This window comes from Castor canadensis, chromosome 4 (genome assembly GCF_047511655.1).
Source record: "Castor canadensis chromosome 4, mCasCan1.hap1v2, whole genome shotgun sequence".
Taxonomy (NCBI): Eukaryota; Metazoa; Chordata; class Mammalia; order Rodentia; family Castoridae; genus Castor; species Castor canadensis.
The window spans coordinates 39,506,463-39,527,431 of record NC_133389.1 but is presented as its reverse complement, the minus strand read 5'-3'; the positions used below and the strand labels follow the sequence as shown (position 1 = coordinate 39,527,431).

Genomic DNA, 20,969 nt, shown 5'->3' with positions numbered 1-20,969 from the left:
AGACCAAAAATCGTATGTTCTCCCTCATATGTGGACATTAGATCAAGGGCAAACACAACAAGGGGATTGGACTTTGATCACATGATAAAGCGAGTGCACACAAGGGAGATACGAGGATAGATAGGTAAGACACCTAAAAAATTAGTTAGCAGTTGTTGCCCTTAACGCAGAGAAACTAAAGCAGATACTTTAAAGCAACTGAGGCCAATAGGAGAAGGGGACCAGGAACTAGAGAAAAGATGAGATCAAAAAGAATTAACCTAGAAGGTAACACTCACGCACAGGAAATCAATGTGAGTCAATGCCCTGTATAGCTATCCTTATCTCAACTAGCAAAAACCCTTGTTCCTTCCTACTATTGCTTATACTCTCTCTTCAACAAAATTAGAGATAATGGCAAAATAGTTTTTGCCGGGTAGCAAGGGGTAAGGGGGGGTAAGGGAGGGTGGGGCGTGTGAGAAGTGGGGAGAAATGATCCAAACATTGTATGCACATATGAATAAAATAAAAATAAAATTAAAAAAAGACAAATGATACGAGCATTGAGAAATGGTTGTTGCATTTGGCCAGGGAGGTTCTATAAGTAGTTTCTGTCTCACAGTGTGAAGAGAATTCCCATGGAGAGAGTTACAGACTCTGATGGCTTCAGGAGAGAATGGGAGAAGTGTAGCTCAGGAAAGTATATCAGTCTTTTGCAAGGAATTTTGTTGTAAAGTAGAGAAATCATTGATAGCCATAGGAGAATATGGGGTTAGAGAAAGGGTGTATGGGGAGGTACTTGTTTATTTTTATTAAGATAAACCTCCAATGCGAGTGACTTAAAAGAAAAAATTTGAACATACAAAAGAAATGGCCAGCTTCATGACTTATATTAAAAAAAAAAACATAAAAAAACAGGCAGTAGCAAGTGTTGGCAAGGTAGTGGAAAAACTGGAACTCTTGTGCAGCGTTGGTGGGAGTATAGAATGGTACAACTGCTCTGGAAAACAATATGGAGGTTCCTAAAACAATTAAACGTCAGGCCTGGGATGTGGCTCAGCAGTAGAGATTTTTGCCTAACATGTAAGTTACTGGATCCAGTCTGCAGAACGGTAAATAATAAAATAAATAAGTAAATAATACAGCTACCATATGATGCAGCAGTTCTACCTCCTTTTGTATTATATATTCCAAAGAATTGAAAGTAGGATCTCAGAGATAAGTACATATCCATGTTCACTGTAGCACTATTGATAGTAGCTAAGAGGTCAAAACAACCCACATGGGCCATCAGAAGATAAATAAATTAACAAAATGTGATACATATATACAAGGTAATACTCAGCATTAAAAAGGAAGGAAATTCTGACCTGTTAGAACATGGATAAACCTCGAAGACATGCTTAAATGGAATAAGCCATTGACAAAACAAAGTAGAATAGTGACTACTGGGGGCTAAGGGGAGATGGAAAGGAAGATTTATTTAATGAGTATAGAGTTAATTTAGGTTTGCATAATGGAAAATTTTTGGAGATGTTTCACAGCAATGTGAATATACTTAACACTGCTGAACTATATACTTGAAAATGGTTAAGATGCTAAATTTTATGTTACTTGTGAAAGAGGGTTGGTGGTTGTAGGAGTCATGTGTTTAAATAGGTGGAAGATGAGATCCAGGGCACAGTGGAGGGTACTGATTAAGGGGATGAAGGGAGTTCATTCTTTGGAAGAGGATGGAGATGGAGGCGATACAGACAATGAAGGTCAGACGTAGATTTAGAGGTGGAAGATATACTATTCTAATGACTTGCTTCTTTGAGTGAATATAAGATTATTGACAGAGAGAAGAAAGAGTGTTGCTGGTAGGAATTTGGGGCAAGGGTAAAAATGTAAAATAGAAATAAATGTAGGATATGGGAGAACAAGTAGATCATGGAGGAGAACCGGATGGTGCTGAATTAAAAACTTTCAATCTGGTTTTATTTTCTCTAGTGACAGGGCACGCACACCTTCCTCAGTTCAACCTTAGTAGCTACTGAAGCTAGTTTAGCTCCCTACCTCTGAACTTTGTTGTCACTTAAGGAATTTACCCTCAGATGAATGAGGGATACGTTGAGTTTCTTGACCCTCCCTCCCATGATTCTCACTGGTTTCTCATTAGTGAGTCTGTTTCCATTACTATAGCTCCATCGAGGGAGTAAAGACCCAGGGTGAGCCATGTGTCACAGGAAGATTTACAACAGTCACTCCTGTAACTTGCTGTAGAATAGGAAATAAGTTGTGTAGTTTTCTTCTTCCAACCAACCCCGTTTTGGACAATGCCTTGGCATTGTTAACTGGGCTAGAGTATCTGTGCTATAAAGACACTTGTCTGATCCTTGATAGATGGCTGTCAAGGCAAACTGACCTCTTAACTGCCTCTTGCCTACTGGCTTCTTGACTAAGTCACAGACTTTACAGTCTGTAGCCTTCTCAGTTAGCCTGTGGACCCTTAATACCATGTCATATCATCAGGGTTAAAAATCTGATTTCAGGCTGGAGGAGTGGCTCATGCCTGCCTAGCAAGCATGAGGCCCTGATTTCAGACTCCAGTTCTGCGCCCCCCCCCACACACACACACACCGCAAAAGAAAAAGTCTGATTTCTTGTGCAAGGTCATAATAGCACCCATTATAGTACAACCAGGGATGTTATGCTTCTGGTCATAACTATACCTATGCGAGCCTGCCTTTGCCAGTGACTAGAATTTAGCCTTCCAGAGATCTTTTGTTGTGCATCAAGGGCCCAGTAAAACCTGAAATGATAGGATTTTAGAGCAGAAAGGGAAACTGGAAGTATAAACATAACTAGGGTAGTAGTAACTTAGACTCTTCAATTAAATCTGGTATCCATACCTCCTATAGGACTTGGAACCAAATAAATGTGTTTCATTGTGATGACATCTAATTGTAGTTACTACAGGAGTTGGATATTGTAAACAACCATAAAAAGTAGACAACCCAGAGCTTTACTAGTTTAGCCAGTATTTTGGGCCAACCAATCCCTTCTGATTTGCTTAGCATATAATTTATGTTAAGTACCAATCTGAATGCTGCCAATATTCATTTGTTATCCTGAGTATAATGTTGTGAGATAGATGCTGTTATCCCTATTTCACAAATAAATCAATTGAGGCATAAATAAAAGGTTTAAACAACATACCTAATGTAACAGCCACAAAATGAAAGAGACAGCAGTTGACTATAGGTGATCTGTCTTGAGAGCCTGTGCTCTCAACCACTAATACCGTGTTCTTCCTCAGATCTAACTGGTATTTCCTTTGTAGCTGAGAGTAAATAAGTAAATCTAGATTCCATAATCCTAGATTCCAAACATGCTTTAGCAACTCTTATGTTGTCTATCCTAATGGAGGTACCAGCAGTCTGGAGGAGACTATAGCAGAAGCTAAGAAACTGAAGCTCTAACTTTTGGCTTGGTTTCCCAGGAGAAAGTGCATTCATAAGTATTTTCAACCCCTGAAGTAAAAAGTAATAAATAATAATATTAGTAGTAGACATGTACATCTAAGTTGGTACTATAAAAGTGTAGTTGAAGAGTTGGTGGCTATGCCAATGAGGAAAGAAAACAGTTATTGTGTGCCTACTATTTGTCAGTCTCTGCTAATGCCTCTGCGTTCTCTTAGAGCTCTCAACAAACCTAAAAGAAAGATTTTTATCCTTCTTTTACTGATAAGAAAGTTAAATACTGATGCCTGATGATCCCAAGATACTTGATTAGAAAGGGAAGACATGGGGAAAAGGGCTAGACTTCATGACAAAAATTGTTTGGGGAAATGCTGATTTTATTGTTTATTTTGGTGGTATTGGGTTTGAATTTGGCTACATGCTTGCTAGATAGGCACTCTACTACTTGAGTCTCTAGCCCTTTTTTCCTGGTTATTTTTGAGATAGGGTTTTGCTTTATTCCCAGGCCAGCCTAAACTATTGTCCTACTATTTTAAACTTCCCATCATTGCTTGATGACAAGTGTGTGCCAGGATACTCATTTTGGTTTTTTTTGTTTGTTTGTTTGTTTGTTTTCTGTTGAGATGGAGTCTCATGAACTCTTTGGCTTAGACTGGCCTGAAATCGAAATTCTAATCTCAGCCTCCTGTGTAGCTGGAATGACAAGCATGCACCACCATGCCCAGCTGTTGGTTGAGATGTGGTCTCATAAACTTTTCTGCTTAGGCTGGCCTTGAACTGTGATCCTTCCTATATTAGCCTACCAAGTAACTAAGATTACAGGCATCAGCCACCAGCCCAGCTTTATGTCTTTTATATCATATACCATTATTCCCCATCCCTACAAGAGTCACAATATATTAGAAAGCTGTGAGAAGTCCTATTTAAATTTGTTTAGTCCAGTATCTCTCCAGGCATATTTTATCACAAAACCCCTCTTTTTTAGTAGCATCTATATCAACACCTTGCATGATGGTATTCTTCAGATAAAGGTTTTGGGAACCACTATCTTAGAGTCAGTAACAACACCCCAAAATCTCACAGCTAGAATAGTAGAGTTACAATGGATCTGCATATCCGCACAGTGTACACACACTCTCATCACCTTGAGAGTGTAGATATTTCCTTCTGACCAATGTTAGTTGGACAGATATTCTATGATTCAAGTAGGAAAGTTCCTGTGTCTTTTATTTATGTATGTATGTATCTGTCTATTTATTTATTTATTTTGGTGGCACTGGGGTTTGAACTCAGAGCCTCACGCTTGCTAGTCAAGCACTCATCACTTGAGCTACTCCTCCAGCCTTGGAAAGTTCCTATTTCTAGTAGTTCCTCATCCTCTATGACATTCTTAAAATGTGAACATGGTACCTAACATTAGTTTGGCTTAGCTCATTCACATGTATAACTGCAAGAGGAAAGATGTATTATTCAGCCATAAGAAAATCCTATTCACAGGTCCATTAAGGTATGTAGCTCAGTGGTACATCCTAGCATGTGCAAGACCCTGGGTTCAATCTTCAGCAGAAAAGAAAGGAAGGGGGTGAGAGAGGAAGGGAAGACAAAAGAAAAAAAAAGGACCGTTAGCTTACTAGTCTTTCGTCTTGAACTCATTTATCTTCTAGGACCACTCAAAAGGTACAAATAAAACTTGGGGGAGCTTTTTACATTACTTTAACAAGTGACCAAGATGTAGTCATTTGAGTTCATTACCATATCATGCATCATTTCCCATCATTAATAAATAACTCCTCGCAAATGATGAAAGACTTTCTGCTGTGTGTCAAGCATCTGCACCTGCATACGCAGTGAGGTAGCTACTAGTCACATTAAATTTAAATCTGTTAAAGTTCGATAAAATTTAAAACTCAGGTCCTCAGGTCACAGTAGCCACCTTTAAAGTACTTAGTGGACACATGTGATTAGTGGCTACCATATTGGACAGCACAATTACTGACATATCTATTACTACAGAAAATAATAATTGAATGATGCTGGAGATGCTAACACAAATGGCTAGCACAGAAAGTTATCTGTCTTTCTCATGCACTGCTACCTTGTCCACAGCCACAGTCCTAAATTAATGTCCACATTTGACTTGTCAAGCTCAGTGTTTCCAAAAATCATAGCTAGTGCATACCCTTTAGAGTCCTCTTTAGTAGTAACTTAGAGGTATCCTAAAACAACTCTAGAAGATATACCATATCAAATTCCCAAGGTATCCTGTCAAGTTATTTTCCTGCTAGGTTAAGGAGAACATCAGGACCATAATGATACTTAGGATTATCTACTTCAGCCAGGTAAAGCTCCCTTCTTTTCCCTTACCAAATCAGCTTTAAGTTTAAGGGTTCCTAATAACTTAGAATCTCAGTTGCCATTAGACATCCTGATGACTACAAATATGTTACCAAACAAGGGACCATAACTCTTTCCAAGACAGTCATCGAGATATGATTTTGGACCGGACTCCAGTGGCTCACACCTGTAATCCTAGCTACTCAGGAGGTAGAGATGAAGAGGATCTTGTTCGAAGCCAACCCAACCCCAGGCAAATAGTTCACGAAAATCTATCTCAAAAATACCCAACACAAAAAGGGCTGATGGAGTGGCCCAAGTGGTAGAGAGCCTGCCTAGCAAATGTGAGGACCTGAGTTCAAACCCTAGTACCTCCAAAAAAAAAGGTAATGATTTTGAAGGTGAACAAACTAGAGGGAATTAATAGTGTTATAAGACCACTGGGCAGTTAGTTATGCATTGTATGTACATCAAAAGATGGGCTAAAACCCCTAAAGACTGGGAAAATTAAGAAGCTAGTCCATCTCTTCCATATATTGAAACTATATATAACCCTAACTTGTCAGAAGGCTCACACTTCTTTAGAAGTCCCAAGAAAGGAGACATTTGCCTAGAACATCCTTACAGTAGCAAGTCTTAAATTCTTGTGCCTATAATCCCAGTACTTGGGAAGTGGAGGCAAAAGGATCTGGGCTACTTAAGGGAACCTGCCCGCCACCAAAAAAAAAAAAATTTCAAATTTCACATGTATTTTTTCTTCCTTCTCTTTAGTAATATGCCTATGTTTTCTGTCATTCTATATTTTCTGAACACTGTTGTTTCACATATTCTTTAAAGTGTCATATGTTGAATAACCAACCCTAGTACACATTTCTATCCCAATATAAATACTGAAACAAGGGCATGTTACCACTGTTTCTACCTCCTACACTTAACTAAATAGCTGGAAATTGCTTACATAATCTTAAGGGCTACATAGAATTACAGTTTTAAATATCTGATTCCGTCTCCCTTAGAAAATGTTTGTTCCTGATTTTTCCGTTCTCCAGAGACTTAAAATTTTACTCCAGCAGACAAACCTCCTAGGTGATTCCCTCCTAGAGTAGTTAAATACAACTAGTATTAAAAGCCAGTCATCCTGGTTTTTAATATGTCATTGATAAAACACCCCATATTTAGGTGAGATAGTCCACATGTATTTCCACAGGAGAAGAAGACTTCCCCCTTCCTCAACTTACATCTTCTAGCCAGGCTAGAAAAACCCACCGGTATCTCCTCAGCTACAAAGCAAGCCACACATTTGTTGAGGCAAGATGGCCTCTGCTGTCCAGTGTCAAAGCCACTCAAGGACCGAAACAGTCTAATCATCAGGGCATCTCTCTGCTTTTCCTGCACTTTGGAGATATGGCATCAAGCCCATAAAACTGCTCCCATGACTGTCCGTATCACCTGGGCCTTACTGCAATATCTTACTGGTCCAACTTGCTCACTCTTTAACAGTTATGGGGAAGCCGTAGAGTCCAGTCCTTGGAGAAAGTCCACATTCAACATCTAGTGGTCAACAGTAACCCCAACGGATAGAAGCCAGATTTCTCATGTCAGAAAACAACCCAGAATTAGTTGTATGAATGTTGTCTTCCTTAAGATAGTGCCTGACACAGAGTAAGCACAATTTGCTATAATTTATTACCAGCATCACTTATGGAAGCATAGTAGCAAAAGTTGATTTATCTTTAAAAGAAAAAAAAACTTGCAAGGTGATAGGAAACCCTATTACATTTTGGGAGAGTTGCATTTTTTAAAACTCATTTTGAGTTTTGGCAAAAGATAGGCATTTTTTAAAGCAAATAGCCATTCAATTTGACAGAGAGGGAAGCTGGAGATAACATTTGTTATCATTAATGATTCCTATGGCCTCTATCCCCATTCTTCCGTAACCTTTACATCTATAGTTGGAAGGAAAATAAGGAAACAAAAGATTGGAGAGTTAATTATTTTTATCAGAACGATAAGGAAATAATTGATTTATGTGAATATATGAGATAATGATTCACTTTGAACCACATTTTTTTTTTTCAAGTAAGCCATTATCATCAAGTATTGCTTGGTTACCCACTGGGGTATGGGAAAGTTTGCTGTATGAAAATTTATAACTATAAAACCTTTATGTAATCTGTTGATGTGGTAATCACTTCCTAAATTGAAAGAATAGATTTAAAAGATTATGCGGTAAAAGAATTCCTGAACACTGACATGATATATTGGACCTGGTGGGGGGATAAAGAGACCTTAGGCTTTTCAGCTCAAATAATTAACAAGCTGTGGGATTATTAATAAATAAAGGGTATCTGGTTAAAGGGGAAGCTTTTGGAGGAATGATGAAGTGTGTTTCAGATACAGCTCTCACAGTGGTGTGAGGTATATTAAATCTTAGAACGACATTAGAAGGTTGAGAAATCTGCTTTGCATGAATTGAGTTTGAGGTGTTGGTGAGGTGATTAGAGATAAGGTGACGATGCAGATTGTTTTTGAGCCACCTGTGCTAACATTGTCTTAGTAACCTCAGTATAGTGCTGACTCAATCTCCCTCCCCCACTCCATTATTAGATTTATACCTGGCTCTCTTCTCATAGGCTAGAGTCTTGATTCTTTATTTCTTCCTTGCTTTTTTTTTTTTTTTTTTCCTTTTGTGGTATTGGGGTTTGAACGCCATGGCTCATATTTGCCAGGCAGGCGCTCTACCATAAGCATCTCAATTCTTAATCCTGGCCACCAGGAATAATAGTTTTTTATGTCTACGTCTTTGTGCCTTTTTAAGGAAAACATACCTGGATTTCTTAGTGCCTTATTAAAATATCAGTATAAAATGTAAGCTGTGTATTTATAAAAGTAAATGGCTTATTTGTGCTTTTAACTTTATCACACAAAACTACATTGTTTTTTCTGTCTACATAGCATGGCAGATGTATTCTGCTATACATCTCACCTCTGATTTACCTGCTAACAGTGCACCTATGGGAATAGATTTAGGCTTTTAAGGTGCCTATTAGTTTACCAAATGTTTTGAAACTGCAATTACTTAGGGAAAACAAAATATGAAGGAGCATTGTTTAAGATACTCCTAATTCTGATGGCTGGTTCAAGGTCTTTTTATGTAATTGAAAAATACCTAATGAGAAAATAAAGTTTGCATCACACCATGCTTCTAGTTAAGCCAAGTGCCAAAAAATACCTGTGTTATGTCTCCTGAGATGTCATCAGAGTAGTTATCAATCACTTATCTTGGTGATTAATATTGTCCGGAAGGATATTAGGCAAAGTGGAGTTTATTGGAATAAATACAAATTCTAGAGGAACGGTGTGGAAGAATGAAAGAAATAAGAATGCAAGGGATTTTTCCTCCTAAACAAAGAGATTACATAAACAGTTTGTGAGACCTTTCTAAACCAAATTATTTTAGATAGGCATTCATCCTATCCCATCTCCCCCCAGCCCCCTAACCTACAACATTTACCTGGGGGACTTGGGATCATTTCAGAGTAGTACAGGGAAAGCTTAAGTTGACTTAGTGTATGATGTGTATATGTACATGTGACCATCTGTCTAGTTAACCTGACTCCTGATATTTTCATTGTCTTATAGATACGAAATGTGGAGACAAATCAGTGTCTAGACAATATGGCTAGAAAAGAGAATGAAAAAGTTGGAATTTTTAATTGTCATGGTATGGGAGGTAATCAGGTGAGTATCTTAGAAATAATTTTTAAATTTGTGTTTTACTTTGCCCTTTTTATCCCATGACATCATTCAGGAAATATTTTTATATCTTCAAGGAGAAAAAAATATATAGACCATTAGATAAAGGGAGCCTTCGATATTATTTTTTAAACAAAACATTTGCAAAAGGCTCCTTGTAAGAACTATATTGACATTGCTGGGCACAAGATTTATTTTGTTCTTTTTAAGTCTTAACCAGTTACCACCCCAACACCATATTCAGTGTATACAGAGAACTAAGGCCATTTTTACTTTCCTCTGTGTATATTTAACTGTAGCTTTTCTGAGTCATTTCATTCTCCGTTACTTTCATAAAGTGAAAAAATCGTGTATCTTGAAATACTTGGTTTTTTTCCCTGCCAGGTTTTTGGGTATCTAAAATGCTAAATAATTTCTTGTCACTGCTGAGGCTGATAGATATGCATTTTTGTTTTCCAGGTTTTCTCTTACACTGCCAACAAAGAAATTAGAACAGATGACCTTTGTTTGGACGTTTCTAAACTTAATGGCCCAGTTACCATGCTCAAATGCCACCACCTAAAGGGCAACCAACTCTGGGAGTATGACCCAGTGGTGAGTTACCTGGTTTCTTGTAGAAATAAAATAATTATAGTGTGTCATTGGCATTTTACATTATTTATTGCTACAGTTGTTAATATTACCTAATATGGTTAATACAGCCATGAGATGTGGCCTGAATATTCGGTTCCAGCTTGTCTCTTGGTGCATGCACTGTGTGGGTGTGGCTGGCCCATATACTGAAGGTAAATAACCGTGACACAGCCATTGTGAGAACCCAAGAATTTTAAAAATGGAAAAGCCTCCTATTTTTAAGTTGATTAGAAAATACCAGTGTATTAATAGGCAATATAAAACCTACTTATAGTAGCTTAAACAATTTGAGTTTTATTTTCTTATGTAAGTTTTGGAGGTAAGTGGTTTCTGGCATGGATTCAATGGCACTGTGAAGTTTGGCATAAGATAACATCTCAGCTTTTCCATGTGGCCATGATGGCTGCTTCAGCTCTCACTGTCACATCCCAACTCAAGGCAGAAAGAAAAGGAAAATGGGAATGTTTTATTACCACACATGTTGGAAAGAAAAAGCTTTTCCCGGAACCCTCTTAGCAAACTGTTTATTTCTTGTGGGACAGAAATGACCCTCAGCTGTAGGGAAGACTAGGAAAGCAAGCACTTGGTTTTTTGGTCTTTATAGTATGAGGTATGAAGTGACCAAGAGACAAAGCCAGTCTACACATGACACCACAACAGGCATTCCACTAGGAAATGTTAGATTGGAATGTAAGAAGCTGGAGATGGTTTAACGTATTTAGAAGGAATCAGTTATGAGTATAAACTTTTAAAACTTCTGGATCGTTTTGCAAAGTTGCCCTCCACCCCCCAAAATAAAATTTTAATGTGGCAGGTTTCTCCCAGAAGCAGATTCTGAGATAAGGTTTACTGTTGAGATGTACTAGGGAACACCTTTTGAATCATTACACATTTAAAAGGAAAGGGAGAAGACAAAATTGTGCAGAAAGAGAAGTCAAGCAAGAAAACTCATCCAACAGCCTGAGCCAACTATATAGAGCTTCATGCTTGCAAAGCAGGTACTCTACTGCTTGAGCTACACCTCCAGCCCTTTTTGCTCTGGTTATTTTGAAGATAGGGTCTCACTCTTTGCCTAGGTCCTCCTAATTTTGGCTTTCCTGTCGTCACTGGAATGATTGGCACAGCTACAACACCCAACTTTCTATCATTGAGATCTGGTCTCACAAACATTTTTCCCCGGGCTACACTGGAACTGCAGTTCTCAAATCTCAGCTTCTTCCATGCCTTGGGGTGACAGGCATGAACTGTTGTGCCCAGCTCTTGGTTGAGATGGGGTCTCACAACTTCTTGCCCTGGCTGACTTAAAACTGTGATCATCCCAATTTCAGCCTCCCAAGGATTACAGGTGTGAGCCACCAGTGCCTGGCTTGGTGCACTGTTTTTTATGAGTAGAAATTGAAGCCCAAAATGGAAATTAATTGAACATGGTCACAGAGCAGGTAGGTGATTAAAAAAAATGCATATCTTAGACCTGGGATTCTTGGTTCCTGATCCAAGATTGTTTGTACAATACCATACTGACTTTAATTAACTGTGTATATTCATATATATTTAAATCTTGTTTATATTATGTGCTGCATAAAAAATTTGACACCTAGCTCTTTTGCTATGACTGTTTGTAGGTGTTCCCATGTAGGTTAAGGCCCAGTTACATCTAGAAACTAGAGACAGGAGATGGGAAAATCATTTTTTCTGGTTGCAGATAGACTTTTTGCAATAATTATTAAAGCTCTTTACCCTCTCCTTCAAAGGTTACAGTTAGACTTTAATCAAGCTTTTTCTGTGTGGAGACCAGTCATTGTTGTTCAGGTCCTCTGCTGGTCCCATTGATGAAGAGCCCACAGCATGGCAGCCACAGAACTCTGTATCTCCTGCTGGCTGCCATAGTCCATGTCTCCTGGGGGCTATTCAGCTCCTGAGTTAGAGTAAGTCTGTTAAATACCCAGCATGGAGCACTAACCTACTTTGTTACAAGTTTTTTTGTTTTTGGTGATTCTGGAGTTTTAACTTAGGGCCTTATAAGCACACTACCACCTGACCCATGCTTCCAGTCCTTTGTACTTTTTTTTCTTTTTTCTTTTTTTTTAGGTAGAATCTGGTATTTTTTTTGCCCAGGCCAGCCTGGACCACAGTCCCCCTATCTGTGACCTCCCACATAGCTAGGACCACAGCCATTTTCCACCATGCCCAGCTTATTGGTTCAAATGGGGAGGTTTCTTTTAGCACTGACTGGCCTCAAACCACAATGAAGTAAGTTTTTGTCCCCTTTTTTAGATTAGGAAACTGGATCTGAGATTAAGCTTTGCTCAGGAGCACATAGTTGATATATGAAAAATATGGAGTTCATTCCAAAATTGCCTAGGTACAAAGCCAATCCTCTCAACCAATAAATTACACAGCATCTGCACACAAAAAATTAAAATAACCACAGTCATACTGATTCTTCCAGGTTCATTTCTTAAGCATTTGTAAGTTGATAATACTGAGCCTAAAGTCAGTGTGGACAGACAGTCATTTGCCAGTTCTCACTTGACCACAACACAGAATTATAAGTGACTAGAAGCCAATATAGTTGTATGGAATCATTAGGTTTTGTTTTAAGTTAACATACATCAAAAGAGGCCTCATGAAAATTAGATATGGCTCTGTTGTAATATTCTGTTTTCTAGAACGAGTCAAGGAATCAGATAAATGTGTGTTCATTAACATTCCACATTTCCTTGAAGTTATTTTAACTGATTAGATAGCACTTTAGTCTTATTCCTGCACAACTACTTTGAAGACCTTAATGTGCCCAGAACACATCAGATTGTTTAGTAGGATCATTATAACTATGTATCTGTTAATTCTCGTCTGTCCTGCCAATCTGAAATTATCCTGAAAATCAACATGACAGCATCAAATCTAGAAAGTATAAATGAGTTATTTAGGAAAATATGTAGCTGTGTCCATCAGCCATTTATTAAGAACCTCCTTAATGAGTAAGGCACTGCATACTTGAATTTCACTACCCAACAGAATCTTCTCAAAGCATGTATTGTGATCTTCATTGTAAAAATGAGAAATTAACCCTATGGACTCTGTCTAACTCCAAGTTCCTGTGCTCTTCTACGCCCTACCACCTCCCTCTATCACCAGGATAACCTCTCTGGATTTGATGCAGATGTAGACTTAAGATTGCTTGCATCAAATCCCAACCATCTCAACATTCTTACAGCTTTGAGTCTGCAGAAGGACCTGGGTTCTTCTAAAAAAAAAAAAAAAAAACAAGACGTTTGGAATCACAGAACTTGAACAGCCTGATCACAGGGAAATGAAAAAACCCTGTTTGGAAATAGGTTGGAGGATCCTAAATTAAGAACCACTAATTTGTTCCATAATCTGATTTTTTACTTTTCTTTGCTTTTCTTTTCAGAAACTGAAGCACCAAAAGAGAGAGAGAGAGAGTTACAGAGCTTATGTCAAAAATTAGTGCTCAAAATTTAGATCATCTTACTACACATCCAGTGTACCCTATTGTACCCCCTCCCTTTTCCCTCCCACATAGCTGTTAATGCTATCTTTGTTTATATGTGTGTGTGTATACATACATATATATATATATACTTTTCTCCAGTGTCTTAAATAATTTATATTGCCCACCCAAAAAAAATCAGTTCCACAGGGTGAGGAATCCTCAAAAAGATGGCTGAGGGTTTTTTTTTCCTCCTTGATGTTAAGATTTTTTTTTTTTTCACTTTCAGAAATTAACCCTGCAGCATGTGAACAGTAATCAGTGCCTGGATAAAGCCACAGAAGAGGATAGCCAGGTGCCCAGCATCAGAGACTGCAATGGAAGCCGGTCCCAGCAGTGGCTTCTTAGAAACGTCACCCTTCCAGAAATATTCTGAGACCAAATTTATAGAAACAAATTAAGAATTGACTGGGCTACCTCAGCATACATTTCTGCCACATTCTTAAGTAGCAAAAAAGGAAAGTGCTTTCCTCCTCTGCGGGATGTAAGGTTTATCAGCCACTAAAACTTAGACTCTTTTAGCTTTTCACTAGCTGTGAACCAGCCTTCCTGTCCAAGGACGTGAAACTGCATAGGAGTGAGACTGCACACTGATGTTTACAAGATTGAAAGCGTTTTTCATCAGGAGTCGTGGGAAAGAATATCCAGACAATTGAACAGTCAACAAAATGTGCTTTCTGGAGAGTGCCACCTTCTAAGGTTTGCCTGCACATCAGTAATTTCTGCTGAATGTGCTGTCATAAGGAAAAGATTTCAACAATTAAAAAAAAACTATTAAACAGGGTTTAAAGGAAATTAAAACAGAACTATGAGAAAGAAGTACAATTTGTTATAGTATAGTATCAAATTTCTATATAGATTTTATACCTCAGTGGGGAAAAATAACTGATTCCAATGACATTCATTTTGTTTTCATCTGTGATAGTCATGGATGCTTTTATTTTCCTTGGGGTGCTGAAAATGAGCTGGGAAAAAAGCTCTTCGAACATAGTTTTAATTTCTTTCTATAATATTTTCATTTGGTTTGTGGGCTGTTGAAATTGTAATTTTTAATTACCTTCTAAAAATGGAGATTTAACATAATCTCTGATCTCAACTGAACCAGTTCGGTATCTCAGTTGCTCTTGGGTCAACTGGCTTATAGACTTGCGCACACAGACACACACACACACACACACATGCGCACACGCACGCACACATGCACACACACATATGTACACGCACATACAAATTTCTTACCACATTTTCACCTTCTTAACTTCATTCACCGATTATGCTTAATACCCAAGATTCATACTACTGTCCTACAGATTTGTCTTCTCAGCAATAAATCTTGAGTTCAGTTCCTTGTTTATGATTCCATTTAACAAAAGGCTTACAAGGGATGGTTTATTTTTTGGAGATTTGGAGATAATATATGATGGTTTTGAAACCGTTTTCACTCCATACGCAGGTGTGCTTCATTGTCAAGTGCATAGTTAGACTAGATTCTTGAATTGTAACATTGATCTGCTGCTTTTTTTTTTAAATAAAATTTGACTGAAAATGTTTAATTGGCATTTCTTAATGAGTTAGTCAAAGAAGTGCAGCTGTTATTCCATATTGTCCTGCATTTCTTCCCTAAATTCCATTTGGGTTAAATTGATTTGTTTTTCTCTGATTATTTTAATATCAAAAAATAAAATAAAAAAGAACTCCTGAATATCAATTAAAAGTCAGTGTCCATTACAAGATAATTTTTTAATCTCATAAAAAATCTTGGGACATTTTTCACCAATAGCTAAAGCAATCCACTGGCAAAAATGCATGTATTCTCCTTCTCGTTTGTTAGATTGTATTTAATGGTATTCTTTTCTTCGGTTATCAGAGACTCTCACTGCAGGCAGTGCTATTTCTTGTGCCCAAGAATGTTTCTGAAAGTTACATCATTTAATGATTCTTGCCAACTTGAGCATACACAGTTTCTCATATCCTATTCAAGTTAATCAACGTCAAGCACATGAATGCTTTAGGGTGAGGCTATCATGCAGAGTTCAAGAACTGTCCCTGGGAGATTCAAAATCATGCAGGTGCTGGGTGGAATTTTATTTCCTACTCTGTGAGTTGTGTTAATTCTATTCAGTAGGCCTAATGCTTGAATAAATTGGTTATCTAATCAATAAATTATTTTCATGCTCAGAACTTCAAGTTTTTGTATTCCAGCATAGCTTGGTCTTATTCATTATTGTAAGAAAGTTTTAACAGCATTGTAAATTAAGGTTTTGTTTTTTAAGTGGGTATGTGAAGTGATTTAATTCATGGGTACTTTTCAAACCTGATAGATAATCCCATTGCCTTTATTTTTCTAATTAAAATATTCCTAAATATTTGTAAAATATAAACTATTCCTCAGTAGTTGTGCCTTACATTGGTTTTATTTGAAGTTAAAATGGATCTCTTTACATCATAGTTATTTTTAGATTAGGCAGATGCTGATCTCTATTGTAAAAATAAAATTAAGAGGAAAAGGAAAAAAAAGATGAATATATAGAATTATTATTTGACCAATGAAGAATCCATAAGTGTGACAATTAAAGATCATTTGAGTCCCACGAATCAACTCCCCCATCTCAGTCACAGTCCATTTTAATGTGTTTCTCTGTCCTACTTGGTATTCTTGAGAAATACTACTTGTTCACTATTCTATAAACGAAGGATAGCACGTAGCCCATGTCCTCATTTCCCCTGTTCTCCATTTAACTGAAAAATGGATTCTTTCTCTGTAAGGATTTGTTGCATTTCTTGTCTTCCAAAAAGTATACCAAAGCAAATTTAGCTTCTTAATTAACATGTTCTTCAAAGAAGAAAGAAATTCAGAAGGTAGCATTTCCAAAGTGGTAACTGTAAGAGGCTGAATACAAAGAGCAAATTCCTTTTTATGCTGTTTGAAAAATTATGTTTCCAATTATATGGTATTTCCTCCATTTACTGATTTCTTGAAGATTACCAAGCACTTGCTTAATAAATCTATCAGAACCATTTTTTTTCAGGCTATGAGGCAGATACACAAAACTCAACTGTGTGTCTTAGCAATAAACACTTGAAGTTAAATTTGTAGATAACCATTTATAATACTATTAAATAAGTCATCTACCTAGGAATAAAGTTGTGCAAGACAAAACTTTTCAGGGTGTAAGACCTCTCCCTGAAACTACAAAATGGTGCTGAAAAAATGTGCCAAACAATAGGTATTCTCATTGATTGAAAGATTGTTAAGATACTGGTTTCCTACAAGTTCAATGAAATCAAAATCCCACAAGGTTTTCTTGTAGAAATTGACAGATTTACATGGAAACCCGGTAGATGCAGAATAGACAAGATAATACTGAAGAACAAAAATAAAATTGGAGGACTTACACTCTCCAGTTTCAAGACTTGCTCTAAAGCTACAGTGATTAAGAGAGGAGTAGTACATAAACAAATAGATCCATAAATAGAAGAGTCCTTGTCAACAAAAGCAAGCAATTCAGTAAGAAAGTGAAAGTTTTTCCAATTGAAACAGCAGTGTTCTGTTTTTTGTTTGTTTTTTCAAACCAGCTAATTCATAACCCCTGAGGGAAAGCCTAAAGGATAACACCTATGAACCTTAAAGGCACAGTCCCACAGAACCTCTAGCCTGCAACCCCTCTAGTTGAATTTGTTGTCTCCAGACTTCCTGACAGCGTATTGTAGTCATCCCTAACTCTTCTGGGACCTGTGAATAATACATTTCTGTCTGTCGAATTTTGGTTCTACTTCCTTTTTGTATCTCACCTGACACACACATCTGAACCTGATTTACCCCACTCAGAGTTGTCTTAGAAAGTGGTGACTTTGGCTTATGGCCACTGCTAACAAAAAGACCTCGAGACCAAATTAGAAACCATAACAATGGAGATCCCCAATGTAATATTCCCCAAATTGATCTACAAGTTCAAAGCAATCCTTATCAGAATATTCCATGTGTCTTTTGGGAGCAGAAACTGACCAGTTAATCCTGAATTCATATAGAAAATTATGGTGTCCACAGAGTAGCCAAAACAGTCTGGGGGAGGGAGAAGCAGTACTCTACAGGGCCTGATTTGCTCCCTGACGTTACTGGCAGGTCACAGATTAACTACAGTAATTAAGACAGTGTTGTACTGGTGTAATGATAGAGGTCAGTTGAACAGAATTAAAAGTCCAGAAATAACCCCTTACAGTGTGGCCAATTGATTTTCAACAAGAGTGTCAAAAACATTAATGGAATCATCTTTTCAACCAGTGGTGATGGGACAACTAAGTATCTATATGTGAAGTTGTACCACTATACCACACCAAGTATCATGCAAAAATTTAAATGGGAAACCCAGTGCAGTGGCTCACAATTATAGTCCTAGCTACATATACTTTGAGAGTGTGGATATTTCCCTCTGGCCAATGTTAGATTCCCCCTAGAGATCGGGAAATCATGGTTTGAGGCTAGTCCAGGCAAAAAGTTCTTGAAACCCCCATCTCAGTCAATGGCTGGGCACCGTGTTACATGCCTGTGACCCCAGCTACATTAGGAAGGACAAATAGAAGCACCTCAGGTGGGCTCAAACATAAATCGAGACCCTATCTCCAAAATAACCAAAACAAGACTGGGCACCAGTGGCTAATGTCTGTAATCCTAACTACTTGAGAGGCTAGTATCAGGAGGATCATGGTTTGAGGCCATCCCAGGCAAACAGACCTCGAGACCCTATCACTAAAATAACCACAGCAAAACAGAAAGCCCTGAGTTCATACCCCAGTCCCACCAAAACCAAAATAAATAATCACAGCAAGCTGGGCACCAGTCCCTCATTCCTGTAATCCTAGCTACTCAGAAGGCAGAGCTAGGAGGATCAAAATTTGAGGCCAACTAGGACAAAATGAATGTGAGACCCCATCTCAAAGCATAAAAAGGGGTGGTGGAGTGATGCAAATGGTAGAACATCTACGTAGCAGGAATGAAACGCTTGAGTTCAAACAAGTAGCAGAAAAACATTCTTAAAATGTTGGCATAGTCCTTCTTGACTTTGAATTATGTAGGGGTTTCTTCTAAAACCTAAAAACATGAGCAATATTTTTTAAATTGGAATCATCAAAACTTCTTTTTAGTTTATGCTTTTCTTTATTCCTAGCATCAAGAGTTTTAACCCAATTTAATTTTATATTTGTTTTATTGTACAGGAGGTACACTGACATTTACAAAAACTGACAGTTTTTGCATCTTAAATTCATTAAATAGATTAGCCTGTAATTCTCTTTTTTTGTTGTGTCCTTGTCTGGTTTTAGGATGAGTGTAATACTGGCTTCATGGAATGATTGTGGCAGTGTTTCTTCTCTATTTCATGGAAAAGTTTGAGGAGTGTTGGTGTTAGGTCTTCTTTAAAGGTCTTGTAGAATTCAGCAGTGCATCAGTCAGGTCCTGGACTTTTCTTTTTTGGGAGACTCTTTATTGCTGCTTCAGTTTCATTGCTTGTTATAGATCTGTTAGATTATTTATATTCTCTTGGTTCAATTTTGGTTGGTCATATGCATCTAGAAATTTGTCCATTTCCTCTAGATTTTCCAATTTATTTGAATATAGGTTTTCAAAGTAATCCTAGTGATTCCTGGATTTCCTTGGTATTTATTGTTATCTACCCTTTTTCATTTCCAATTTTATTAATTGGGGTATTTTCTCTCCTCACTTTAATCAGATTTGCCAGGGGTTTATCAACTTTATTTATCTTTTTGAAGAACCAGCTTTTTGTTTCATTGGTTCTTTGTAATTTTTTTGTCTCTATTTCATTGATTTTGGCTCTTGTTTTTATTTCTCTCCTTCTGCTGGTTTTCATCAAAACTTAAAACTTAGGTGCTTCAAAGTATAACACCAGGTATGTAGCTCAATGTTAAAATATTTGCCTAGCATTTGTGAGGCACTCAGAGCAAAGCAAAGAACACCATCTCACAGAACAAGCAAAATAAAGGTAATCATATCTGATAGGGAACTTATATCAGACCGTTTTTTTAAATGGGCAAAGGGTTTGAATAGGCATTTTCCAAAGAAGACGTAGAAATGGCCAATAAGGATATGAAAAGGCACCAATGTTAAAAATGCAGGGCTATTTATAATTGCTTGAAAATCTAAATCTAACAAAACACACATGTATAGAACTTTTATGATAAAACTACACAGTGCAAAGGAAATAAAGATCTAAATTAATGGAGAGACATACCATGTAATAGATTAGCAGATGCAACATAGTAAAGATGTCAAGTTTTCCTAATGCAATTGATACATGGACCTAATGCAATTTCTATCCAAATCTCAGCAAGATTTTTTATAGATAAGATTATTCTACAATTTATATAGAAAGTAAGAGATAGAAGAGTGGTGACAATTTTTTAAAAGAATAAAGTGGAAGGAATCAGTCTACCCCACTTCAAATTTATACAGAATAGAGAGCCCAGTAATAAACTCATGTATGTGGACAAAGGATCTCCTACAAGGGAGCCAAGACCACTCAATGGGGAAAAGAAAATCTCTCCAACAAAAGATACTGGGAAACTATAACCACGTGCAAAAGAATGAAATAAAAATAAAAATTAACTCAAAATAGATTAATGTTCTAAATGTAAGACTTAAAATTAGAAAACTCCTGCAGGAATACATAGGTGACGATTTCATGATACTATATTTGGCAATGACTTCTTAGATGTTATACCATGAGCATGGGCAACCAAAGCAAAACTAGACAGATGGGACTGCATTAAACACAAAAATTTCTGTGCATCAAAGGACTTGGGGTGAAAGCAACCCATAGTTTGGGAGGAAATATTTACAGATCATATCTGAAAAGGGGTAATTATCCTGAATGTTTAAAGAAGTCCTATAATGCAGCAACAAAAGCTCAAATAGAGTAAAATAGATTTTTTTAAATGTCCTGCTGTAATATAACTGAAGCTTGACATTATGCAATGTGAAGTAAGCCAGTGACAAAATACTGTTTTGATTCCACTTAAGTCAAATTCATAGAAAGTAGAATGATGACTAATAGAAGCTGAAGGGAGCGGGGAGAAAGGAGTTGTTTAGCAGACACAGTTTCAAGTGTGTAAATTGGAAACATTCTGAAGATTTGTTTCAAGCAATGTAAAAATACTTAATACTACTGAACTGTACACTTAAAATGATTGAGATAGGAAATTTTACGCTGAGAGTTTTGTACTGCAGTTTTTAGGAAAGGCATGATGTGTTTATGCATGCTACAACATGAATGTAC

General features: G+C 37.3%; 1 protein-coding gene across 1 annotated transcript in view; it reads left to right on the top strand.

Moving 5' to 3' along the window:
* The window catches only part of Galnt1 (polypeptide N-acetylgalactosaminyltransferase 1), a 106,352-nt gene extending 90,278 nt beyond the window's left edge, over nucleotides 1-16,074 (top strand). Inside the window, exons 10-12 of the mRNA XM_074069997.1 lie at nucleotides 9,420-9,518; nucleotides 9,993-10,127; nucleotides 13,910-16,074. Coding sequence (XP_073926098.1) covers nucleotides 9,420-9,518; nucleotides 9,993-10,127; nucleotides 13,910-14,056 — 381 coding nt within the window. The 3' untranslated portion in view covers nucleotides 14,057-16,074. The remainder of the gene's footprint in view (nucleotides 1-9,419; nucleotides 9,519-9,992; nucleotides 10,128-13,909) is intronic.
* The last annotated feature ends 4,895 nt before the right edge of the window (nucleotides 16,075-20,969 follow it).